A 27,337-nucleotide genomic window follows, 5' to 3' on the forward strand; every position below is an offset into this window, starting at 1 on the left:
TTATTTTGATACAAAAAAAAAAAAACAATTCGTTTTATTAACATACATATTTATAGTTATGTGTTTCTCTCTTTTGATTATCCTTTCGTTCAATATTCAGTTTTAGTCTTGGGCTTAGTAACTCTATATTCTCCGATACAAAATATATATATATGGTATATATAGGGATATATAAAATATAGTAGTTGCTGGTTAACTTGTAGTATGTAAAAGTTAATAGTTAAATTCACAATAAAACAAGAGTCATTTTGGTTGTGTTTCATTTTTAAATCGTTAAACAAACTGATATAAATGTATATATAAAGTTATAGTCTAAATTGTATAACATATTATGTTATATAGGTATTATGTATATGCGATCATAAGATGTGTGATTAATATAATAGCAGTGCCCTGAAAATTCATTTCTTAAAATTTGTTGTGTTCATTTTTATATTGAAAGCTCTATCTCTCCTTTTTCTCTCGCTCTGAGATGTATACAATTCATTTGGCGAAGCAATTTATTTTTCCCTGTGTATTCCTAGATGGGAATATCTCTCTCTTCCATTTTTCTTCTTGTTCCTTTATGGAGTTTTTCAGTAATGAACACAATTCATTTAGCGAGGCAATTCATTTTTTGAGCAAATGCTTACTTTTAAAATATAAATACATACAATTAGAGAAACGTTTTGAATTTCAGGGCACCTTGGCTATTATATATCATCTATATGATTAGGCTTTGAATTGATGGCGGTGTTAGTAGCGTGGGGTTGTCCTTGATATACATTTGATACATTATTTAAATATACATATATGTTTATAAACATATATATAATAGAAAAATAGTCCATAACTAGGAATATGACAAAAGTAAAAGCATTAGGTATCTAAATATACACATACAATATCTCTATATCTATCTCTCCCTATATATATAAGTATATAAAAATACATTCATTACTTTTTGGTCCAGTACTAAAATCTCGGATTTACATACTTAGTTGTGCCAAACCGAAAATGTAACCACAGGACACATAGGACATGTGTTGAGCAAATCGCTTGTGGATTTTTAGATCTTACTTGGCTATGGTTACAGTTTATGCTTTGTTTCTTTGTCTCACTTAGTTCAACTTATTAAATTAAGAATGCTGCGTCTGTGTTGTTGGGTTTGTTATTTGTTATTTGTTTTCATTCTTTTTTTTTGGCTCTTTAATAGTCCAGATTTCCCTGGGCTCCGGTTATAATGGCATCGATCCAAATTCTCGCCGCCGAATCGGAGGCCGCCTGCAGATTATAGCTTCGCTTCTTCGTCTTGACAATAAACGTGCAATGCGGTCGGCCGCTCTTCGAGGCATTCAAATGATCCAGGTAGACCTCGTCAATGGACTACGGAGAAATTGCAATATATATTCGATATATTATATATATAAAAGGGGTTTATGGCTTTCCAACTCACTGCGAAATAGGCTCCACCCCTGGTCTTCCGCTCCGACTTGTCGGAGAAGTAAATCAATGCACCCCTCTGACGATCCAGGACAAACCATCGCCTCGACCACGCATGGAACGTGGCTCCCAGCTTGTGCAGATATCTGTCAGAATATAAAATATATATAAAATCTGTTTGTTTGTAAACAATTATCGCGGCGAACACTCACCCCCGACAGCTTTGGGCATCAACAAAGACGTGCGGGCATAGATCGATCTGGTGACCAGCCGTCTCGATGTGATGCCGCAGATTCAGATCCGGCGAGAAGATGGGCAGGTAACGGGTCAGTGGGCGCTGATGCTTCGGCAGGACACGCTTCCTTTCGCTGGCTGTGCTGCCACCACTGCCGCTATTCCCACTGCCACTGCCCGCCGATGCCGTATCCTGGGAATTACTGCTGGCCCGCTTATTATCCGTACCAGCCTGAGCGGATGAAGTTGTGGAGTCCATCATGCCATTGGCAAACTTGGGCGCCTCCAAGGCTGCCTCACAATTGTTGGCCTCGGACAGGGGACGTGGACTGCGGGCCACCAATTGGCCGCCACTCGAGCCACTGCCTAAACCCAGGGCGATGGCGTGGTGTTCCAGTTCCGGTTGCGAGTGGCGTTGCTAAAATAAAACCAAAGAAAAATCAGGGTTAGTTGGAGATTTTCAAGTGGTATTTGTTTATATTTCTGCAACAAAATGAGGCTTTTTTTTCTTCACTTTGCTGATATTATATTTAATTGGATTTGATGGTTTCGCTACAATTTTACTATATTTAATAGATCTAATCTATAGTTCTTGTTTTCTTCGTTATGAAAATTAACTATTTTGAGTACTGAGTGTGGATAACTTGGAAAACTTAGTATGTCATGGTCGTCAGGATTATTATCTTATTTATTTTTTAAGTATAGTAATGTATATTGTTTCTGAAGGATGTCTTTCCTAGGAATTACAAAGATTTTTGGTATATATTATGCATAATTTGATGGTCACCAGCATTATAATCTTGATTTTTCTATATATAGTCCTTAAGTATGACTTTTAAAGTGATGGCAACTATGTATGTTTACACGATCCTAAGCAGCATTTCAAGATCCTCAAACCTATAATATTCTTTATTTTTATTATTTGCAACAACTTTAACAAACTCAAAGTATGTATTTTCATGTGATCAGTAAGTAGATCCATAAACTAGTATCTTTTGCAGATGAATTAAGCAGTTCCTGGTCATCACATTCCTCTATTTCAATTTATTTTGATAGTTAAAAAATTCTAAAACGCAATTAAACTATATTTTATTTGATAATCATTCCAGAATATAATCGATTTACTATATATTCCTTCTACCACTCACTAAATAATACAACTCCATGCGCTGCCGTGCATTTGCATCCGTGCGTCGATGCTGCACGTAGGTCATCCACACAGACATTAGGAAGTTATTAAATTTTAATTCAAGTTTAGTCAAATAACACACACTCTTGACAATCACTTGCGTTTCCAGTGGAAATTGCCAGCTAACTAAGAGCTGGCTGGGTCAGAGCGTTTTTCCAATTTTCCGACAGCTCTGCCACGGCGAAAAACTGATAGACGATTATGATGATGATGATGATGATGATGATGATGTTGCTCAGAGTAACTCGAATGAGGCGCACATGAACATTATCCAGAAGATATAGCCAGAGGCGGCACGAGGATCGAGGGATCTCGAGAACGGAACGAGATCGAGGTAATTAAATATACCCGTAATGGGGCAGCAGCGGATTTTTGTGGCGAATGGACACGGTGTCGGAGGAGGAAAGTTAATGATGGCCAATGGGTCTATTGGTCAGTTTTGGAAAATGTGTAAACAAAAATCCGAAAAATAATCAAGGGGAACAGCAACAACACGTAAACACAACACACAGCACACGTAACGCGTAACTAAGGCAACAAAATAAAACAAAGAACGCCAAAAAAGATCGCCAGCAAATATTAAAGCTTATTTTAATAAGTGTGTGTATAGGAGTCCATATAGGATCGGCAAATTGAGAGCACAATTTCCAACTTGCCAAAAGAAGGGGCAATGGTGGGGCCAGCTCCTCTCTCTCTTCATTAAAATAAACATTGATCTTAAAAATAAAACAGAAAACGGACAGCAAAATGCCGAGGCGGCCAACAACTCGTGACTAACGAGCTGGCGATAGATTCTTGATCGTCATCCGAAATGCTCAATCAATGGGCGAAAACACTTGGGCAAAAATAAACCACCCCCCCAAAAAAAAATCATGGAAATCCCCATAATTCATTGACCACAAAATATAATCATCCTTTAAAGTAAATAGAAAAGGTGAGAGAAGAAAGTAAACTGAGTATTCAGAGTATTCTTAGTTCAGATAAGATACAGAATATTAGGATATTTGGGAATATAATTTAGAAAGGAAATAATAAAAGAAAATAAACTAAATTAATATAAATATATGGCCAGAATAAATATATAGTAAATCAATTATATTCTAAAAACTAAACAGAACTAAGGTTCTGGTATCATTTTAAGAATGTTATAGCTCGGAAAACAATTTCTTTTTTCTTTAAAAAATATTTCTAATATATATTATTATTTTTATTTCTTTTTTTTTAATTTATTTTCTCAAATACCATACCTTAACTATAACTATTTCTTAGAGTGTACACACTCTTTCTAAGATCCATTATCTCACTCGTTAAAGAATTCTTCTCTCTTAATCTTCTAGACCAATTCCTTAAAGCTCTCTTCTGGCCATTTAAATAGCTTTTTATGAGTGGCAATGGTATGGCTAGCAGTGATCTTGATTATGTCCAAAGTACCCCATATAAACTTGTCCAAATCAGAGCATTTAATATTAGAGTGGCTCAATGTGAAACATATTAAAAATATCGATAAATCAAAGATTAAAAATTTCATAACTTAGCCAAAAAGGCAGTAATTTTAATTCGGAAAACGGTCGCATGTTATTTTTTTATAGGTTAATAAATCTGCAAGCTCAATTTAAAATTTTTAACATTTTAAAAATTTATAAATTTTTTGAAATTTGAAGGGTGTAATTTTAACGACAAAATATTGCAAAAATTTTAAAAAATTTTAATTTCTCTGAAACATGGCTAAATCAATTCGGATTTTCATGCTGATCGAGAATATATATGATTTATAGGGTGGGAAATGAATCCTTCACTTAATTTTAGGCTTCTGACTAAAATTATAATACCATTTTTTGAGCCGATATTTATCTATATTTTTATATTGGCCATTTTATCGAAAAATCGAAGTTTAAAAATCTCATAACTCAGCCAAAAAGGCACCAATTTTAATTCGGAAAGCGTTCCCATGTTAGTTTTTAATAGGTTAATAATTCTGCATACTCAATATAAGATTTTAAAAATTTAAAAATTTTATCAATTTTTAAAAATTTTAATGATGTAATTTTAACGATAAAAATTTGCAAAAAATTTAAAAAATTTAATTTTCTTTCAAACATGTCTAAATCGATTCGGCTGTTCATGCTGATTGAGAATATATATGATTTATAGGGTCGGAAATGACTCCTTCACTTAATTTTAGGCTTCTGACTAAAATTATAATACCCTGTAAGGGTATAAATATTTGTAAACAATTATAATATTTTCACTGCTTTGGTACTGGTAAAACACCTACACATTTCAAGTCTTTTTGTTTCAGACAAGATATGCTAGATCCCTGAACTGTAAGCCTTAAATAATTATAAAACTAATAATCAGTTACTAGAAATAAAATATATTCCAATCTATTAAATCTTCTAATTTAGATCAAGGTTCAATAGAATTAAGTTTCCATTAATTTCCCTTCGTGGATCCCCCTATTTGTGATTATTTTCTTATCTATACCGACTGCAAGGTGTACAATTAAAAGGCATTAACAAACAGTGCAACCGTATGGCACTTCTTATCGCCTCTGAATCGGTATGAATAATACTGCACTTTTCCTTGTAAAAATAATAAACTGTTTCTCAAATTAATGCCAGCATTAATCATTATTCTGCAAAAATTCATTCACAGTATTTTCAATTTGTTTACATGTCCGCAGAGAGGAAATGGCTTATCAAATGTGCTTTTGGATTTACGTTCGAAATATTTCCCGGAAATCCGAGAAAATGGTGAGGGGGGGAAAAACAAATTACAGAAAAATAAACAATTAAAGAAACAAAAACTCTGGTTTACTTTGCTTTAATTTTTTTGTTTGGCCTAGGTCATCAATTTGCTTTCGGGGTCAAGTTTTCCACACTGTCTGTGTGTGTTTTTCATTAGATTTTCTCTCACCTGTTGCGGTGTTGTTGTTGTTGTTGTTGTTGTGGGACTACTGCCGGTTGACTTTCTGTTTTCCTTGTCACCATTTACCTTGTGCACCTGCTGCTGCTGCTGGTCAGGTGTATCATCATCTGTTTTGCTGCTGAGCTTTTGCATCTCGGCGGCCTTCTCAAATAAATGAGCATCTTTGCCGCCGCTGCAAAAAAAAATAAATAAAACAAAATATAAATAAAAAAAATACACATTAAAAAGCCAAAAAGTATACATATGGTATATGGTACTATATATTTTTTTTGTATATAATATTAGTCAATGTTTGTGGCTTAACATGAATGGTCTTTCTTTAATTATAAATTCACAATCACTTTCACACCAAGTCTTTGCCCTGAAAGTTGTATTTATCACCAGCCGACTTGATCTAGCCTTGCTCTAAAGAGTTATAACTACTTTTGTGACTTGTTTTTTTATGTCTCTGGATAACACACTTATTTTTTATCAGCATACCAACAGGGAATCATCGCATTGATTCGATACATTATTTATTTATTTCATTGAGTGACTCATTCCCGGGGCGGGGTGTTTGGCATTTAATTTTAACTACGAGGGTTTGTCAATTCAAAATTAAATAATATAAACTATTAGCTATAAATTAAAAATTAAAAAACTGTTAAAAGAAAATATAGAAAAGACCGAAGAAAAACCGAAAACTGACTAAGCGGGCGACCGGAATGTGACTGTGGATGCACAAGCCAAAGCACAGGGCACACAGACAAAGGTTGGCAAACACACAAATATATACTCACACACACACACCCAGAGACTACCCAGAAACACAATCAGCTGATAAGTTTATCAGCAGAGCTACACTGAAAGAAATATAGGGGCCAAACACCTGAGAACTTCCATCAAAATACCTAGAAACGTCTCGGAGTTGTCAATCTTATTTTCTTTAAATTCAAATAAATATTATTTTAAATGATCATATATAAATTATGGGTGCTACTGTATACTATATATTTTAACTACTTTTTCAGAGATTTATAATTAAATTAAATATTTTTTAATAATAATATTTTTGGGAAAGTTTTAAAAGGGTTAATTTGATCAAATACAAATTCATGTACAAAATCAAGCTAACAATCAATCAGTTTTCCTTTTCCAAATTTATTTAAATTAATTAAATTCCCTTAAAAAAAAATCCCATAATAAATTTCTGTGTATTAAGATATACCGAAAAAAAAAATAAAAGTAAGATGACGTCGATTGATCGGCAAATAGTGTGCACTTAAAATAAAACTCCAATCGCTGAAAGTTTATTATTTGTCATAGCTTTTGTTTGATTTTCGGTTTTCAATTCAAAATTTGAAAGACAGACCGGTTCTCCAGAGGAAGGAGGGAGTGTGTCAAGTGGACACACATTGTTTAGTTATTAGCAACAAAAATTGATTAATTATAGAGAGGCGCGAGTCCAATGAGCAAACCAAATGGCATCTACAATTTACACTTGTCAACCAAGGCTAATAAATAATAACTACTAAAGAAAATGTAAAATATTATTTACATTTTAAATATTAATAAATATGACAAGGTAGCGAAATGGGTACTAATGAGGTTTCCTAAGTGAAAAATTATAAATATGCCTAAGAATTTGTGTTCTTTGAAGTTTGCAATTAAATTATATATTTTATAAATATTCGCTTTCTTTGAAAAGATATTTATATATATTTTTATATTACTTTTTTTTTTTTCAAAAAATCCAAGTTTTAAAATCTCATAACTCAGCCAAAAATGCATTAATTTTAATTCAGAAAGTTGTCCTATGTCAGTTTTTATTAATTTAGTAAATCTACATCTTTTATTCAATGTTTTTAAAAATTCAATATTTTATCATTTTTTTTTTGGCAATTTTAACAATGAAAAAATGTGAAAAAATTTTTTAAATATTTTTTCAGCCTGAGATGTCTAGGTCGATTCGGCTGTTCATGCTGATCAAGAATATACATGATTTATAGGGTCGGAAATGATTCTTTCACTTAGTTTCAGGCTTCCGACTAAAATTACAATACCATTTTTGAGTCAATATTTATCTATATTTTATATGGCAATTTTATCGAAAAATCAAAATTTAAAAATCTCATAACTCAGCCAAAAATGTATTAATTTTAATTCGGAATGCGTTCCCATGTTAGTTTTTAATAGGACAATAAACCTGCAAACTCAATTTAAAATTCTTACCATTTTAAAATTTTATCAATTTTTGAAAATTTTAATGACGTAATTTTAACGATAAAATTTTGAACAAAAATTTAAAATTTTAATTTTCTTTCAAAGATGGCTAGATCGATTCGGCTGTTCATGCTGATCAATAATATATATGATTTATAAGGTCGGATATGATTCCTTCACTTAGTTTCAAGCTTCTGACTAAAATTATGATACCCTAAAAAACACCTATTAAAACAATTCAATTAAATCCAAATCAATCAAAAGATAATTCACCTTCATTTAAACTAAATAATAAATATATATAAATATAAATCAATAGCCATCAACTTTTAACAATAAGTCGAAGATAAGATAATCAATAATTTATATAGTTAGATAATTAATAAACTAATGACAATAGATTTAATTATGATGATTGCAAATTATTCATTAAGTTGAGCCCTTAGAGACACAAATAAGCTTTAATTGATCGAAATAGACTTTAAAAGGATTAAATATTCATTTTGTTACAAGGTAAAGATATGAAAGCTAATTGATTCTTTAAGAAAATATTATAAGTGCAAATTGATAAAATTGGAGTTGTAGACCATGTAGCCTAGTGCCCAACTGCATGTTAAGTGCATTATCTTAATGATCTCGGCCTGTTCAACTAATTAACTCGAAGCACGAGAGGTCAACTTACTTGGCATCCGATTCTACCAGCTGCTGCTGCTGCTGCTTCTCCATGGAAAGCTGCGTGGAGAGCAAGTACTGGGTGCGGGCCTCGTCGTGGCTCTTCTTCTTCAGGTCGTACATCTTCTGTCGCTCATGCTCAATGACCTGATGTCCTACAAAGTTCAAGAAATATAAAATTAATTTAGTTATATATACATTTAAATATATTTATGTAATTCCATACCCTGTTGTGCCAGCAATAGCTTACGATTTCTCTCAATCTCCTTGATGCTGTCAAAGATCTTGGTGCTGGCACCCTGACTGGTGGAAATGGGTGCATCATTGGCCACCTTACAACTCCGATCAATGTCATCCTGCGAGGGCACACGACGCTCTAGGGGATTCACCTCAAATCGATCGCTTTGCAGCGATAGATTGAAGCTAATCTGCTCACAACTTCCACCGATATTCTCAAAAAGCTGCAGCGGCACACGTTTGGGTGTGCTCGTAATGCCAGTGGCAGTGCCAATGGTGGCCTCGATCTTGTGGTTATAAAACATATTTTCATTGACACTCTTCGACATCAGATCCTCGTGATTGCGAAGCTTTGGACATAGGAGCTCAGCGGATCCAAACAGAGACTGCGACATGACACCGCCATTGATTAGATTACTCCCGCTGCTGGTTTCTGGCGAAGGCGGTGGTGTTGGATCCGGATCATGCTCATGTTCAGGCTCCTCGACCTCCTCTTCTCCATCCTCGCCAGGTCCAATTTGTATACGCAAAGCGGCCAGCTCTGCTTCAAGGGTAAGACGATGCTCATGACGCTTAAATTCCTCATGACTGGCATGATGCTCGGACTCTTCCTCGAAATACTGAAACTCTAGATCCTCAAAGGTCTTTCTATCGCTCTCCAATGACTCGCACACCAGCTGCAGTTCCTCCTTCAGGCAGGCATTATTCGGTTTTTGCTTCAACATTGCTCGCAGTCTGTAAAGGAAGACAAGGATACATTACTTTATATTCGATATATTATATAGTATATAGCTTACTTTTTCAGCTGATCCTGCTTCATTTCGATGGACTGCTTTAGCTTGGCCTGCTGATTCTCCTCCATGACCCGTGTGGCGTTCCTTTGGGCCTCCAAACGGCGAACACGATGCTGCAATGCCTGCAGCTGCAATCGAGGTGATGCAGTGGCCGCCAGCGGTTGTTCATCCATTTCCAACTGGGCGAAAGAAGTGGTAGTATTACATCAAGTGCACAGGGATCATAAATATATAGACTCACCTCTAGACTATCCATTCCCGCCGATGGTGGCAGCTCGGCCAGTTCCCGCTTGAGCTGCTTACGCCGCTGGATAAGCTCTCGCCGCTGGCGTTGCTCCAAATGAATACTCCTAGGGGCTGGCGCTGGTTTCCGGCTTGGCTTCGGTGACTGCGTCTGCGATTCCATAGCTTGGAGGTTCAAGGTGAGATTGTTGATGTTCTTGTTACTCCTAGGTTTGGGTGAGACCAAGCGATCCAATTGCTTCTGCTTGCGATCGAAGGACTTGAAGAGCTGCTCGTAGTCACGCTGCAGATTTGGAGCCGGCGGCTTGGGTGCCAGTGGTGGCTTTACCATATTGGGAATGGGTATGGGAACGGAGGCAGGGACCTGAGATTGAGGCTGATGAGGCGGACTGATGGCCAGGGCAAAGGCATTGCCAAAGGATATCTCCTTTTTCGGTGACATGCAATTTGTACGGATCTTGGTCCTGGGACTTTGTGGCACATATTTGCCCACTCCAGTGGGATTCACCAGATTCTCATGGCTGGCACGAACTGCTGCAGTTGGTATAGCTCCCGAACCACCGGATCCTCCTCCACCTGCATTGCCTGAGCTGCCTACAGCTGAGGCTGGCACATGTATTTGACCATTAATCTCCACACGATTGGGACCCAATAAACGGACATTCTCGTAGCCCGAGGAACTGCTCAACATGGCGGTGCTTCCCCCTGAGCCACTCTGCTGTTGTTGCGTGGGAAACGGTGACTTATTCTTGTCCCTGGGCAATGAACCATTCGTTTTGATGCGATTCTGGACAATCGGTGAGGATGTGATGCTGGAGGAAGTACTGGATGTATTGTTATGTCCATGATTCATGGAGTTGTTTCTGTCTGCATATTCCGTGCATATTTTTAGCATGTCCTCCAGTTCAACGCCACCACCACCTCCAACTCCTCCGCTTGAAGTTCCTCCACCAACTGAGGCCGGAATCAGACCATTATTGATCTCATTATTCACACCATTCATGGAGTAAATCTGAAGACCCCCAGTCTTGGGATATCTATCATACCGATCGTTGTTGACTTTGGTGAGCAGGTGATCCGTGGGTGCCTGTTGCTGAGCCTGCTGCTGATGCTGCTGCTGATGCTGATGCTGGATGAGCTGCTGTTGTTCCTTGTAGATCGCCGCATTGCTGGGCACATTCCAGTAGCCACTGTTGTTGCCAACTCCCTTGGCAAACTGATTGTTCAGCTGCTTCTCGTTGCGATGATTCTCGGCAAGATTGCGGGCAAAGCTGGCATATTTCTGACCAAGCACATCCTTGGCCGGCATATTGACTGTAACAAGATCGGCGGAGAAGACTTTGGGGCAATCCAATTCATATGCCGATGGGTTATGATTATTATTGTTATGATTAATGGGATTTATAATGCTCTCGTAGAAGGATTCCAGCTCCAGGGACTGACTCAAATCGTGGGCCTGCCTTGCCGATTGTGTGAAATCGATTTGGGGCATTGAGATGCGTTCGTTGGAGCCCATCGCCGAACGCATCATTTGCGCCTCGTCCGGATTGTTGAACCTTAGATAATTCGAGTTACCAATGGTAATCATTGCCCCCTGGCTAAGTTTCGTCTCCTCCAGAATGGGAGCACCGTCGATTAGAAGACGTGCGTCCTGTTCTGGGACCAAAGTCACCTCGTTGGCGTCACTCCTGCAAGTACAAATAGGTTTGGACACGTTTAAAAGCGACTAAGGTAAAACTTGGAATTTTTTTAAATTTAAATATATTTAAATTTTTATGTTTTTGATTGATTTTGATTATGTGAAGTTTAAAAAAAATATTAAAATACACAAATCTGACAGATGTAGAAAGGCTTTGGGGATTTTAATTAGGGGGATTGAATATTTATACTTCTAAATTACTTTCTTTTTCATTTACTCATCATTATTTTATTAATTTATTATTAAGTAATCGTTTTTGTCAGTTAATTTTGGTTCTAAATATTTTAAATTAAAGAATTTTTAAAGTCTAGACTAGATAGAAGATAATAATATTAATAAATACCTGTATATTGTGCAATGCAGTGGACGAACACCGCTTCCATTCAACGAGATGCTACAGCTCACCGCCGATCCAATTGTCGTGTCACCTAAAAAATATTTAAAAATTCAGAATTATATACTTTACTTTAAAAAAGCTCAAAGATTTCAAATCATACGTTTCCCGTTCGAAGCCTATTTAAATATTGTGAGGGGTTTGGAATATTCATATTTCGGCTTCGATTATGTTTCTTATCTCGCTTTAAAGCTCTCTCCAAAATATTTCTAGCTTCTCAAGGTTTCAATTACAGTGGAATCCTAATTTAAATAAACTAACTAAGCATAGGCTAACTATAAATATATTCTGTTAAAATAATTTACAAAAATAATATATATACAACATTTTAAAGGCATTACTTCGTACTCTCTACTACTTTTTCTAACTTTAAAAAGACTTCCTTTATAAGATTTGAATTTTTACTTTTAAAGAAGTAATTTTTTTTATAGTCTTAGTAAATTTTTTGTTAAGTGCTGAAGTTAACTAAGTTTTCTCGCGTTTTCAGCCCATTGTACATAATGGCGTCAAAGAAAAAAAAAGAAAAGAAACCAACAACAACTGAAGTAAGCTTATCGCAGACTCTTGCTCTCCATGGGCTTTTGTCGTCTTTTTTTTGTGTTGCCTTTTATGCGTTTTCTTTCGTAAGACTTTTTGTGTGCTTTTTCGTTTGCTCAATTCGGTACCTTACAATTGACCTTGGCCAGGCGGTAGCGAAAGAGGGAATGGCAAGCGTTGCGAGGAAGGAAGAGCGCATGCGTGGCCGAAAACGTCAACCATGCATGTGTGCAAAAGAGAGGGAGGATGCTGTAACGGTGCGTGTGCGTGTCCAGTGGCACGAACTCCACTAGAGTTGCCAACGTGACACGAACTCTACCAGAGTTGCGAACGTGACACGAACTCTTTAAGAGATAAGCTCGTGATACACGAAAGGTGACTTTTTAATATATTTATTATTTATAATTATTAATTTGATCAGCAAATGTAGAATCTATAGTTAAAAAATCTCATCTAGAAAAATAGTACAATTTCCTTTCATTCCAATAATAGTAATAATAGAATTACACTTAAATTAAACTCTAGGATAATCTGGATAGGGTCACGAAACTCACCTATATGTATGTAGTGAATGGTTACGGCGGTGCTCAGACGCCCACCGCCCAACGAAACGAGATGCGGATCCGAGGCGGCGACTCTCAGGGAAGGATCCTTTTTCGTCAATGACATCTGCAACGAGGGGAAGAGCGAGACAAGGATGGAGTGAGTGATAAATTACACACACGCGCGCATGCGCACACACCTGGCAGATGCATTGGCAGCTGTTCAATAATTGTTATTGGTTTTTCTACTTTTTTTTTTGTTGTTTCGCAAATGTCAGGGGATTCCCTTTGTAATGAGTGGGTGTGTGAGTGAGAAGACAGCACGTGCTGGTCTATGGGCTCAGGGGGTGATAGAGAAATTGGAAAGAGAGGAGGAGAGGAGAGAGAGAGAAAGGAAGCTGGTAATAAGTACTGAAACTTAAGCAAACCTTTAAAAGCAGGCAATATTAGAATTTTAGGGCTTTATTTTTATTACTTTGTAATTTATATCTTTTAAAATTAAGTAATTAAGAGATTTTGCATGTCATAGTCAAATTTTCAATTACGTGTTCTTATTATTCAATCTAAATAATGAGTATTTTAGTTTGAAAAACATGTGAGCAATATCTCTTTTACCTATTACCACTGAGCTTATTACTACCGAATGATGTCATATGCGGCGGACTGGTCACCAGTTGACCCCCTCTTCAAGCCCCATTGGATGGGAATTCGATTTCTGACTTTAGCTCCACGCACTTGTAACTGATAAAGAAACTAAAAAGACTATAGTATACATATATTTATGTACATATAAAAAAATACTACAACTCAAGACAAACTCATGGCAAGAAAGTGTGGAAAATGATGAATATGGTATATAGTTTGTATATATATTTGTGATTGAAAACTTTATCAGGCAAATAGCAACAACAACATGCACTCCCATTTTCCAGTTATCCACTGTGGACACATTATGTGGAGCGAAACAATCTCTGACCACACGCGGTGCTCCAATCCAATAAAAACGACAACGAGTCAGTGATGCCACGATGAATTATCAGTGACATGATCATGATCATTATGATGAATACAACAGAGGCGCCATGGGGGATTTGAGCCAAGGGGGGTTTATACAATAAGTTCATTTATTTAGTTATTCTTATTATTTTTGAAGCTAAAACTTGAAATCTTTAAGGAAGTAAGAGAAAATAAAAAACCAAAATCAGTGACAAAATCTACTTAAAGTCCCCCTTCTTATAATATTATGAGATCATGAGGGTCGCCACATAATCTGTACTTGCTTTTTTTTAGTGTGTTTATGACCCAATTAGGATTGTTTCAGCTTCGTTTGCTTCACTCCATCCTCTCCTCTTTTTTCCTCCTCCTCCATTATGAGGTGTAAAAGGGGGAGAAAGAGAGATAGAGAGAGGGAAAAAAGGGGGTCCAAATTTAGTGAAATATTCAAGAGGGGGGCCTGACCGTCGTGGGCGATGTAAAGATCCCTCAAACGCAACCATTTCCGCGCGCCCTAAAAATAAAAGTGAAAACTTTTAATGCCCAAGGCGGCGACTTCCCCAGCCCCTTCTTATTTTCTTTTTCTTTTTTTTTTTACTTTTTAACTTTTTCTGTTTTCCCTTTTCCGCTCCAACACGTTTTTACTGTATATGGAGTAAGAAGGCCCTGTTATCAGAGGCCGCATTTTTCATTTATTTGTTTATTGTAGATGATTGATTAGGCTCATAACGTATTCCACCTTTCGAGCTGCCAAGAAACATATATTAGCCACTTCCATGTACCATACTATATATCCTAGAAATTAATTTGCAACAAAAAAATCACATGGAATGCACTTCTATTTCGATCTTCTATATATCTTCAATATCTTACATCTATTACAGACATTTCCTAATTTTTTGTAATATTTTAATAACATGTCATCTCTTTTTAGCTGTTAACTTAATTTCTTAACTCCTTTCGCTTTCCGTCTAGACGCTTCTTTGATTATTTCTTAGTTTTTTAAAGTCATCATACCTTATACTCTTAATGATGATGTGATCATTCCCAACATCATCATCATTGGATTATTACAACAAAACATTACGAAATGCATTTTGTATTGCCTGCTTTTTTAGCTTTTCTTATATATTTTCTTTTCCACTATGCGCTGTTTTTTTTTAAGCGGAATTCTGTGTGTGTGACTGGGCACAAAAACAATATAATCATCATCAGCATCAGAAAAAAAACTAAAGAAATATCCACAAGAGATCCAAGAGATGTAATAAATTACACCCCAAAAAGAAAGAAAGGAAATGGTTGGAAAATAAAAGCAAAATTAAAGTGAATGAAAATGGTCTCTTTTGGAATAGTCGGGTTGGAGCAAATAAAAGCCAATTCAAAAGTGAGTCAGAAAAACACACCTCCCACCAGATGCGTTCCACAATTGCCTCCTACATTCAGTGATTTTTTTCCCCTCACTATTATTATTTTTTGTAGGCCTTTTTTATGGGTGCCAACAACAAAGGTATTCGAAATCATATTCAGATAAGATAAAAGCCAACGGAAAATCATCGAAAGAGCCGTAGATATGCCGCAAAACTTTCATTATGTAAAAGCTCGTAGCGATAAGAAACATACTTCTTTAGAGGTCTTACAGGGATCTAAATAATTATTATTAAAAAAAATTCAGACAAACAACATGCGGTAATGAATGGTGCTAATATTTCCCTCTTAAATTTTTAGCAAGGAAACTTGTAAAAATTTTATTTTAGAAATTTAGATTTTAATTCAGGTATGATCCGGTTCATACTATCGCAAAAACATGATAACATTAATTTTTACAAATTTGACCTTACTAAAGTATATGAAAATCGGAATACTATACTATATAAAATAACTCCAAGGGAAACGGCTGTTAATTTTAGTAAGTATCTATGACCAGTAAATAACTCTGATCAGTAAGTATCAATGAATATAAAGTAACTCTCAGCAGTAAGTATCTATGACCAGTAATTATGTATGATCAGTTTCTAACTTGAAACACTAATAAACAATGACTTGCAACTTTTGAAACACAACACATATCTGAGACGTGGCCGGTAGCAGTCGCTTCATTCCGGGGATGTTAGAACCAGTTGGGAATCATATGCTCAGACGTGTGAGATTTGTTTTGGAACAAATTTAAGAGCAAGCTATTTGAATGAAACTATGGAGTTATTCTTCTATATAATTTTACTAGTATATAAATTGGAGCATGGTGAATCGGTGGACTATATATATACATACATATATATATAGCTGAAATAGGAACGATCGGAAAATTTTAAGAAAACATATAACTTTGCCAGTTTTTAACAGATGTTCATCAAATTTGATATATAGTCTTTATATATTAATCTAGAATTTTATGAAAATCGGACTACCATATACTACATACAAACGTTCGTTAAAAATAGAGATATATAATTTATATTATATTAATTTCTAGTGATCGAAGTAGCGAGGGTATTCGGAAGTTAGCTTCCTTTCTTGTTTTTTAATAATATATAATACATATAACAAAAATTAATGCTAAAATAAATAAAATTTATTAACACGTGTGAGGGTTTGCCTGAGTCACTTAGGGGGGTGTTTCGTTGAGAAGATATAGATGAGTATTTTCCTCAGAAGGCAAACAAAAACAAAGCAATCTTAATTGTGTTTAACAGTGTCCTATTTTACCCGCTTAATATTTGCAGAGAATCTTCATTATTTTCAATAGTATCATCATGTCCCTTGCCTTGTCACCCTTCGAAAAATCCCCCACAAATGGTTTGCTTTTAGCCCAAGTTTGCTCTGATGATGATGATTATTGCCATTTTTAGTTGACTTTATTTATAAAGAGCAAACACAGCTGGTATATAGCCCCTTTTCACCTTACACAGAAAGGAAAGCAATACAAAAGACATATATATGGATACATATACTTTATAGGGTCGAAAAGGCTTTTCCTTTGTTCGAACTGCATGAATATGAATTAATATTCTTTTAAAAAATTATATTTCTGTAATAGTGCTTCAATTGAAAATGTAATACACATAAGAATTACACTTAAGAGTAATAAATAAATGTAATAAATGTATGTAACTATTATAGATATATACAAATTTAAATTGTAGCCAAAATTTATTACATTTTTCTGGGTGTAAAAATAAAATACCATATTTATTTCAGGGTGCATTAGCAGACCAACTGTCAATATTTTCGATTAGCAAAAACAAAAAACAAACTCGGTTTGTTTGCTTTTTTTTTTGGCCTGTCAATTTTGGCTCCATTTCAGTGCCAAAATCTAACACATTCCAGGGACAGGTTTTTTTTGATTTTTAATATTTTGTTTGGTTTGCTGGTGGGCGTGGTCCGAGGGCGTTTTGCTAATGGCATTTCGCTGTTTCAAAGCCAAACAAATGCCAATTTGTAAGCCGGCATGGAATTTACATACCAAGATGGCTTGAGACGTGACCAGAACAAGGGGGAAAACTCTTTAAATTATTAAGAACATCCGGCTTAAAGGAAACCCAAGAATAAGTTAAGTTTTCGATAAATTCTTTAGATTAAAACTAACTAATATATAAATATACTTTAATGTTTATACAATTTATAAAGAGAAAATAATAATTACATCCCAAGTATGACATTAAATCCTTTCAGATCCTTTAAAAACCTCATCTTGAAACTTTAGTAAATCATATTGAGACTACAAACCATAAATATTTATGTTCACAATGATCGTGTTTACCTCTTTTTGAGTACCTTAAATAACTCAAGACCTTCGGGGGGCGACACATCAAATAATATGAAATTAAGCGAATGTGGAACACATTGAAAACGGTTTGTACCTGGGGGCCAAAAACAGCAGCGAATAGGCCAAGAGACGTCATGTGCATAATATGGTTGACACAATTGCCGGCCAGCCAGCCAGTCAGCATGTGTATAAATTTTGTGGCTATAAAACACAAACATAATTATGCCAGCCAACCGAAATAAACTATTTTTTGTATAAATTGTGAATTAAAATCATCTGCAAAGCGTAACTAAAGTCAGAGACCCAAAAAAACACAGCAGTCATTAGTTTAAAATAAATATCTAAGGACAGACTGTGTCATATATTTAAGTTACTTCCTTTACATTAAAAAATATACTAATTATTATCCTAAATATATTTTTTTCAAGGTACAAAAGGGAGTTTTAAGTATTTTAATTGTTATAATTGTTCTCCAACCTTTATTTGGGTTTTATCTGTATATTTATATCTCCGCAGGGTATTATAATTTTAGTCAGAAGCTAAAAACTAAGTAAAGGAGTCATTTCCGACCCCATAAATCATATATATTCTTGATCAGCATAAAAAGCCGAGTCGATCTAGCCATGTTTGAAAGAAAATAAAATTTTTAAATTTTTTTCAAAATTTTATAAGGGGTTACATCGTTAAAATTGTCAAAAAATTTGCCAAAAAATTGAATCCCTTTAAGTTTTAAATTAAGTATGCAGATTTGTTAAACTAATCAAAACTAACATGGGAAAGCTTTTCGAATTAAAATTAATGCATTATTGGCTGAGTTATGAGATATTTTAATCATTAATTTGTCAACAAAATTGCCCTTTTAAAAATTTCAACAAATTACATTCAAAGAATGACATTTTCCATTCGATCCTATAATCAAATTGCACAACTGCAAGGGTATTTAAACTTCGGCATCCCGAAATGAATTTTCTTTCTTATTTTGTATATTTTGTACAATTCGACAAGGTCAGTTAACACAGTTACGTGCGTAAAATAAAAACATAAATAAAATAAACTGACAATGGGAGTGGATGGACTGACAAAACACGCCTCTTTTCCATATCTTTTGCATAGCAAAGTGCAACTTTAAGGCCTCTTTCTACGTTTCAAGAAGGTTTTCCACCTGTTGCCACAATGACATGGTCTAGTGGTTCGTCCCATTAACATATTTAACAACACCCACCAAAACTTTCGAATAAAGAATAAAATTGAGGTGACAGCAAAGATAAAAAGCAGAGTCACGAAGAAAATGTGATCATCTTTTGGTTCATATGACCATATCAAGCGGATTTTTTTTTTCATACAATTCAAACAATTAAATATTGAAGACAGGAAACGACACGGTAAGAAATGCTACTATAATATATAAAAAATAAATAAGAACACATTATTACAGACTTAACTGATATATATATTTTATTTATTTATTTAAAAATGTTTGCAGTCAGTTAAGGCATAGAAAATACAGGCATGGTAAGTCTAAATCAACTCGCCTGACGACGATCCAGCTTGAAGCCTTACAAACTTAGGATCAAAATTTGAATAACCCATAAAAATTAAGACATATTTATTGGATTCGTTTAATGGATGGGTGTGATTTGAAGGGGCCTCCTACTCGCTGCTGCTGTGTGTGTCAAGTGGCTTGTTAATTATGCTTACCCAAAAAAGGGGAGAAAAGAAAACTCTTTACTCACACATACTCGAGATCTGAAGAATCTACGGCAAATCTAATTAACACACAATTTCTGAAATTTGTTTCTATTTTTTTGTTCAAATTCTTGGCTGCTCAACTCACGCTGCTCATGTGTATCTCCAACCAATTGAGTTCAATTGTAACTAACAACAATGGGACACCATTTATGAATCATTTATGGAACCGCACACACAGGGGGGGAAATATATAGGCATAGGAAGCCAAGGGAAAATGAAGAGAGACAAGAAAAAACTGGGGAAATTTTCAAATAAAAAACTGCAATTCAAATGCAAACAAATGTGTGATGTCATTCGCAGAGTAACAAAAGCAAAACATTAAAGCAATTGCATTTAACACGACGACAACAATGAAGACAAAGCGAGTACCACAATCAGCAGGCCAACTTGGTTTACACACAAACAAATTAATTGTAATAAAAATAAGAGCAACATGACAATAATAAAAATATATAAATAATAATAGTGTATACAATTTTTTATACCCTTATCCTGTTTGTAATTGAGGAAATCTAAGATAAAGACGAAGTTTATATGCCTTTGCAGTTTGCAATTGAATTATGGAATCGAATCGGAGATCTATTATAGCTAAGTTTAAAATATTTGCATACTTTGAATAAATATATATATATGACACTTTTTTTTTTAACAAATCAAAGATTAAAAAATCTCATAACTCAGCCAAAAATGCATTAATTTGAATTCGGAAAGCGTTCCCATGTTAGTTTTTATTCGGGTAATAAATCTGCAAGCTCAATTTACAATTTTAAAACTTTTAAAATTTTGTCAATTTTTCATAATTTTAATGATGTAATTTTAACGATAAAATTTGGAAAAAAATTTGACAAATTTAATTTTCTTCCAAACATGGCTAAATCGATTCGGCTGTTCGTGCTGATCAAGAATATATATGACTTATAGGGTCGGAAATGATTCCTTCACTTAGTTTCAAAAGTTTGAATTCGAAAATGAATTCCTACTAGAGTAGGAAGGTAATCTTTGGATGATAAATCTGCTTAATTAAAAAATAAAATAAAACCATTTTTTACAATTTGAATAATGTAACTTATAAAATACAAACTGTTTGAAAACGTAGCGATCATGAAAACAATAATAATTAGAAATTCTAAACGTAAAAGTTATATTAAACAATATTTAATGACCAAAAAGGTTTCCTATATTTGTATAAATATATTTTGAAAATTGATGGCATTTATAAAATGAAATCCGTAGATATTTAACTCCTTTTATATAACTTCATATCAATTAGAGTAAAACCTTAAAATATACATTTGAAATTGATTTATTTATTTGTAAACTGTATGCTTAATTATTAACTAAGCCATAGGATAAGTATCAGCCATAGCTAAAATATATACTATATATTTCGTTCCATGCACGTGTTATTGTTGCTAATTTTATTGCTGTGATTTTTTCTCTGTGTGTGTGAGTATGTGTGGGGGGTAAAGTAATTCAAAGTAAAGTGAGGCAAAAGTAAAGACAAAATGAAACAACAAAACTTGATTTGACTTGGATGACTTCATTAACGAAACACGCGTCGTTGTTCGGTCCGCAAAATAAAGCGAATTTGCATCTACACGATCTTAAGTACTAGTACTAAGTTACTTTTATTATTATTGTAAATATTATTATTATTATTATAAGCAACTCTTTCTATTTTTCTTATATTGTTGTAGGCTGTCATTTATTTAACTTATTGATTCAATTAAATTCAACTCTGGGCAATGGGCTTTAATTAAAGGCTAGGCCCCAAGATGTTGTGAAAATGAAGGCCATCTTTGTCCCACGCACAGTGCGTTTATTGAGTGGGGCCTCTGGAGGGGGCCTGAAGGGGTTAATGAAGAGGGGAGGGGTTTGTTGAACTCCCCAGACTCACAATAAAAAAAACACACAATTTTTTCCCTTTATACTTTTTTGCCCTGAAACGCACGAAACGGTATGGAATATGGATGGTTGGCCGGAAAACGGAAGCGCCTGTTTTGGTATTGTTTATTTGTGTCTGCATTTTTATGCTGTGCTGTCCATTGTAAAAAAAATTATGTATGTATGTAAATCTGCGTTGCGTTGCGATGAATATATGTATATATCTAGGGAATATAGAAGGGAATCGAGAATGGAGCTGGGAAAACTAGACAACAGAAAATGTGACATTGCAAAAGGTGTCGCCTCCAACTATCTCCACATGTGTCATATACTTATGTGCATGACATTTACACGCAGAGAAATAAGGTTAGCCCTTAAGCATATATATATATTTTTTAAAAAATATGCTACTTAAAAAAATTCAGAGTATGTGGAATAAATTTTAAAGCAGTTTTTTTTTTACATTTTTTACATTTTTAAAAATTTGTTAACATTTTTCAGCAGATTTTTAGTATGCAAATGTTTCAAAAACTTATTCAGTATTTCATTTTGCTAAAAATTTCAGACTTAAAATATTTTTATCTAGGTAAAGCTATAGATTTTTTGGGAAAGATTAACTTACAGAACATATTTTTTGACAAAAAAAATATATAACAAAAAATTTCCAAATAAAAAGCAGTAAAATAAGTATAGATACAATAAATAAATACTAAAATAAAGATAATGTAACTATAATCAAAATGCAGTTATATATTTTTTCCAGTGCTCTCCCCTTCTTACATACATTCATCACTCACACACACACCGATATATAGACGCACCATTAAGATCAGCGACGGTGACAAAGTGCGTCCGGTTTTAAAAAAGTGTCGGGATGCAAATGTGCAAAACGATGAAGAGTGGTGGAAGACGCGGAGGCGGCTAAAGAAGAAGAAGAAGAAGAAGAAGAGGAGGTGGAGAAACCGATGAGAGATAGAGAGGCTATAGCCATCGAAACTGAACCGTTAGCACACATGGGGGAGAAAACAATAATGGTAACGCAATTTATGCACACAAAGAAATTAATTGTTAATGAAAATTACAAAAATTAAAATGAAATACAATTATTTATAAAAAATATATGGTATTCAATTTGTTTCTTGATAAGAAAATCATTGTTATCAATTTTGAAGCAAAGAATACAAATATAATTATAGAAAAATCATTTTTTGTGGAATATTTTTATTGATTCAGATTCAGGCTTTCTCTTTCCTTAATTTCAGTATTTCCCTAATTTCTCAACTTTCCTAAAAATAAACCCAATTTAATTTGTAATTTTAATAGACACGTAAAGCATATATTTTTTTAGTGTTTAGTGTTTTCCCCTCTAAAAACACAGGGAGGGAAATTTAAAAATTGAAACATGTGCAACAGGGGGAAAATAGAAATTCTTGTCCGGCCTTTTGGACCAGCTGCAACACCATAAAACGCAGCGAAAGGAAAGCAAAGTGTGAAATGGAAAAACACACATATAAAAAAAGGTGAAAGAATAAAACATATGTTAGCCCGGGGTTGCCAGTGGAAACGCGACGTACAGTGGGTCACAAAAAAACAATTTAAACTAGTTTCAGCTGATAAAAAAAATCCAGAAAAATATTGTAAAATTTTTAATGACTTCAATTTCAAAAAGGTAAATAAAACAAGTTTTTTTTTAAAGAAAACTGAAACAAGACTTTGATAAAAAAAATAAGTTTAAGAGCATTTAAGAATATCCTTATAAAATTACCCGAATACAAGGAGTTAGGAACCCTTTAAAAGTTCCCTTATACAAGTTTAGCATAAATTGGTTTCACTTAAATATAATAATTATGTATACAAATGTATTATATGTATATAAAACATATTATATAAATATTTTTCTTGTTTTTCGGTTAGTTTGAATGCCATTAAAGCCTTTGCAGTTTTCATTTCTCCCCATTTAATTGCTGGAATATGAAGAAGCCCTTTTTGAATTTGAGACTTTCAGACTTTCCATAAACAAAGATCTTTTAAAGGCAATTCTAGAGAATTCTAGAGAATTGCCATGTCTGCGAAATCCCATTGTTTTTTCGCCACTGAAATTTGAAGAGGAACTGACGCCGAAAGCGATTCCCCAGAAGAAAACCGTATCATATCCATCTGGCGGCACTTGATCCACTATAAGGGAAAATAAACTTCCGTGGAATGCCACCCACAGGAAAAATCAACTAAAAAAAAGAAAAGCAATCATCAAAAATTCAATTTCAAGCCAGTCAGTTGGCAGAAAGTGTTTATTTTTTCCCAAACATATCAATTGCATTTTTTTTTTCTTGCATTATATAACAATGAATTGTTTATGAAGCATTTTTTGTCTTTAGTTTTCTGTGCAGCCCCCTTTTTTGGTACTGATTAAATTACCTTTAAACTTGTCTCAGCTAAAACGAATCTCGAAACAAACGATAAAAAATAGCGGCTAATACACATAAGGCGTAAACGAAACAATTGTTAGTGGAGCCGGCTAAAACAACAAATTGATTTAAGGCCATAACAACAGCTAGAGCCAGAGCCCAGCCCAAACAAATAAAAAATAACAAAATGCGTAAGACAAAGCTTAAATCGAAGTGACAATGCTCTAAAATTGATTGGGTTTTCTCTCTAAAAAGGTGTTATTTTAATAGTTTAACTTGATTAACTAAATATCCGTTTACCAAATTAAAAGGCACAATGAAAATTAACAGCATTTAAATAGGGAAAAAGATTTGTTAACAGCTTATACAAAATCATTAAATTCATAAGGCTGAATTCAAGTTAATTTAAGACCAAATACTATATACTAAATATCCAGCTGTATATCTTAGTCAGATTTTTGTGTTTAATTACTTTGTTGAGAAGCCGTTAAAATGCATTTACACTTCAACTTTAAGGTATTTAAGACAGTTTTCTCTTCAGGTAGTTGTTGCCCCCATTCCTCAGATAGTGTATTATATGACAAATCATATAATATTCATAACCCAAGTCAAAATGGCAAGTCGTTTTCTCGTCTTGAACTTCGTTTTGCTTGGCTTTAAGTATTTTATTTTCCGCCTTCCTTTGTTGTTTTGCCCCGTTTTTTGCTCACGTTGATCCCAGACACGTTCCACTCGCGTTTGAAATTTCGCTGGCCGAAAAAAAAAAATAACACAAAAAAGAAAACACACAAAAAGATACCCAGTAAAAAAAGAAATAACAAGAGCGACGTAATATAAGCCTCGAACAAGTTCTCGGGTAAATAATTAAATATGTATCTCGTCTTGGTTTTTTTTTGTATTTGCCGGTTATTTCTGTATTTAGCCAGGCTATTCATTTACTGGCCTCGCCATTCCATTCCATTCCACTCCCAGTGATGCCAATTTAAGTAATTTACATAATTTCAGTCGCTGGGAATGGGTTTTGTGGCCCAACAGGAACTACCTACTACGTAAGCCGGGAGGTAGGTCGCCCTGTTACCTATGAAGCTATGAGGCTGTGCCACACACCAGATGCAGCCAATTCACAGGCATTATTCCAGGTAATAAACACATGGCTTTCCAATTCTATGAGCTCGCTCTCTCTCTCTCTCTCTATTGAGGCTTGGAAATTCATTTTAATTCATTTTGCATTGTAAAAGAATCAATTTCAATTTAATTAAGGTATATATATTAATAATACTATATAACATTCATTCATTATACCTTTGTAACTAGTTTATTACAAGGTAATACTATAATTACCAATAAGTTTTAGCTGCTACCATATTGCCCTATTTTTCCTTTATATATTATTTATATTTTGTTAAATTTACTACATTTTTAAATCAGTTTTTAGTAGTAAAATTCCTTAAAAGTCATAGAAAACCCAACTTAATACAATTTCAATCTTTTCAATGCCTAAAAAATAGTTTGTTCACTCACTTTTAAGCAAATAATAACTTAAAGTTAGCATGGAACCTCGAAATGTTTTTTATGTGATCTCATCTGATCTTACAAATTGATTCTTTAAACATTTTTTTATGTATTATTATCTACCCAACTTGTGATTGTACTTATTATTATGCTAAATTATACAACCAGAAATTTGTGATGCAATGATTGTTGACAAAGCTTATTAACAAATACATTTCCCTAGATTTTTTCAACTATTTGCATAATTAAATTTTGGTTTTGTACATATTTTAGAGAGTAAATTTAGTTGGAGAACTGATTTCATTTGTTCAAAATTGTAGCCTGCTCAAGTTCAAGTTTAGGTGATTGATTTATAAATGAATATTTACAAAAAACGTGCATTAATTTAATATTTTAGTATTGCTGAAACTCAAAGTTGAATGTGGAGCGTGTGGATTGCCTCTCTCCATTTTCCTATTGGAAATTTGGAACGCATTGAACGAGTGCATCTCTTGTGTGGACTGCATTCGTTGGAGTTCGGAGTTCATTATCGTTGTTGTTGCAAAAATTAAATAAACCCAGACTGGAACACAACATCAGAGAGAGAGAAGGAAAAGAAAGAAAGGCAAAGGAAACGCGCAAACTGAACTTTCGCAACTCCTCAGCTTAACAACCCCCCTCCCCCTTCCGCCCATGCAACTGACCCACTCGCTTGAGAATCTCTCGCTCTCCCTCTACCCATCTCCCTTTGCCCCGCCTCCCCATCTCTGTCGCTCTCGTCTGAGCAACTTTTTATGGAAACCGGCTAAATTCCATTTGATTTGGAAGTCGTTGGGAAAAGAGCCGCAAAGGAGAGCCTTGTCTTCTTCTTTGGCAGTTGCAGTTTGCCTTTTCTTTTCTTTCTTCCCTAAACAGTGAGAAAATGTTGGGTATAAAGCTTAAAACTCAAAGTAATTACACTAGAATTTCTTTTGAAAAGATTTACAATGTCTTTTTTAAGGATTTTCATAAAAAATTAATTATTTTATAAGATAAATTCATCTAGTTTGGTTTTTACTACTTCATCTCTTCCTATTTGAGTTTTCTTTTGGTGTGCTTTTCTTGTCGCATTTCACTCGACGTCGGCAGCGAAGCCGGCTGCGGCGACAGCAACGGTTTCTTAAGCATCTCTGTCAAGGGCGTTGGGCTTATGTTTTTCTTATTTTTTGTCTCTTTCCAAAGGGAGAAACGCCATCATAAGTTGTATAAAAATTGCCTAATATCTCACTGCTCACCGGGACTTATTCCAAATTATAATTAAATGCATGCAACTATAAATAATAAAGAGAAAAAAAGTTAATGCATACCTTCTCCTACGTCACTGACGCCCTCAACTGTTGCTGCTGCTGCTGCTTCTTGCGTTTGTTTTTGTTTTTCTTTCTTCAGCTCCTGTGTTCCGTTGTTCCTTGCGCCGCCGCCGTGTTGATTTTTGTTTCCACCAAAAACGCGTGTGTTTGTTGTTGTTTTATTTCGACAAATTCTCGATCAAATTTGCATCCAATAGTAATAACAACAATGCTAGTAACAAGAAAAAAAAGCCGCGAGCAAACAAACAATCACTCACACACACACACACACAGACTCTGGTACACGCACACCGATGCGCGAAACGAGTTATTTGCTGCACACAAAAACAAAAAAAAGGAAACCGCAAGTCGCAACCAAGGATGATGATGATGAGCGATTTGGTGCAACACTTTTCGCAGCCGCCCGCATTATCGGTGAATAGTGGCAAACAGCGCGGACACAGGTGAGAAACGGGGAAAGCAGACAGCTAGGTAGTTTGGGCGCAAAAAAGGTAAATAAAAAAACGAGCGATCCGCGACGCGACCGTCTTTGAAATTTTGTTTTTGCAGTGTGGCTACGCGGTTTTTTGTTTATAATACCGAAGACTCAGTGCAGAGAGAGGGGGATTTTGCC

General features: G+C 34.6%; 1 protein-coding gene across 3 annotated transcripts; it reads right to left on the reverse strand.

The window, feature by feature from the left end:
- Positions 1-27,277, reverse strand: LOC110179705 (pleckstrin homology-like domain family B member 1). 3 transcript variants are annotated; one of them, XM_086835247.1, is made up of 11 exons: positions 26,725-27,277; positions 13,106-13,220; positions 11,964-12,048; positions 9,920-11,609; positions 9,682-9,857; positions 8,874-9,619; positions 8,658-8,802; positions 5,840-5,945; positions 1,635-2,074; positions 1,436-1,568; positions 1-1,365 (listed from the first exon to the last, which is right to left on the reverse strand). In XM_086835247.1, exons 2-11 carry the CDS (start codon positions 13,218-13,220, stop codon positions 1,189-1,191), a joined length of 3,813 nt encoding a protein of 1,270 aa, XP_086691373.1. In that variant the 5' UTR covers positions 26,725-27,277; the 3' UTR covers positions 1-1,188. The 3 variants fall into 3 exon arrangements, with proteins under 3 accessions (XP_086691373.1, XP_020802974.2, XP_086691374.1); XM_020947315.2 differs by having other exon boundaries at positions 5,762-5,945; XM_086835248.1 differs by lacking the exons at positions 5,840-5,945; positions 8,658-8,802; positions 8,874-9,619; ... (3 more) ...; positions 13,106-13,220; positions 26,725-27,277 and adding an exon at positions 2,805-4,034.
- Between the last annotated feature and the right edge of the window lie 60 nt (positions 27,278-27,337).

Source organism: Drosophila serrata, unplaced genomic scaffold (assembly GCF_035046125.1).
Source record: "Drosophila serrata isolate PLE 108 unplaced genomic scaffold, ASM3504612v1 contig_276, whole genome shotgun sequence".
Taxonomy (NCBI): Eukaryota; Metazoa; Arthropoda; class Insecta; order Diptera; family Drosophilidae; genus Drosophila; species Drosophila serrata.

What these genes read in the sequence shown, in the direction of transcription:
- LOC110179705 (XM_020947315.2), bottom strand. Translation starts at nt 13,220, where the DNA reads ATGTCATTGACGAAAAAGGATCCTTCCCTGAGAGTCGCCGCCTCGGAT. An exon ending in CGGGAATGGATAGTCTAGAG is followed by an intron (nt 9,858 to 9,919) that starts GTGAGTCTATAT and finishes TCTTTCGCCCAG; the next exon opens with TTGGAAATGGATGAACAACC. An exon ending in AAGCAGGATCAGCTGAAAAA is followed by an intron (nt 9,620 to 9,681) that starts GTAAGCTATATA and finishes CTTCCTTTACAG; the next exon opens with ACTGCGAGCAATGTTGAAGC.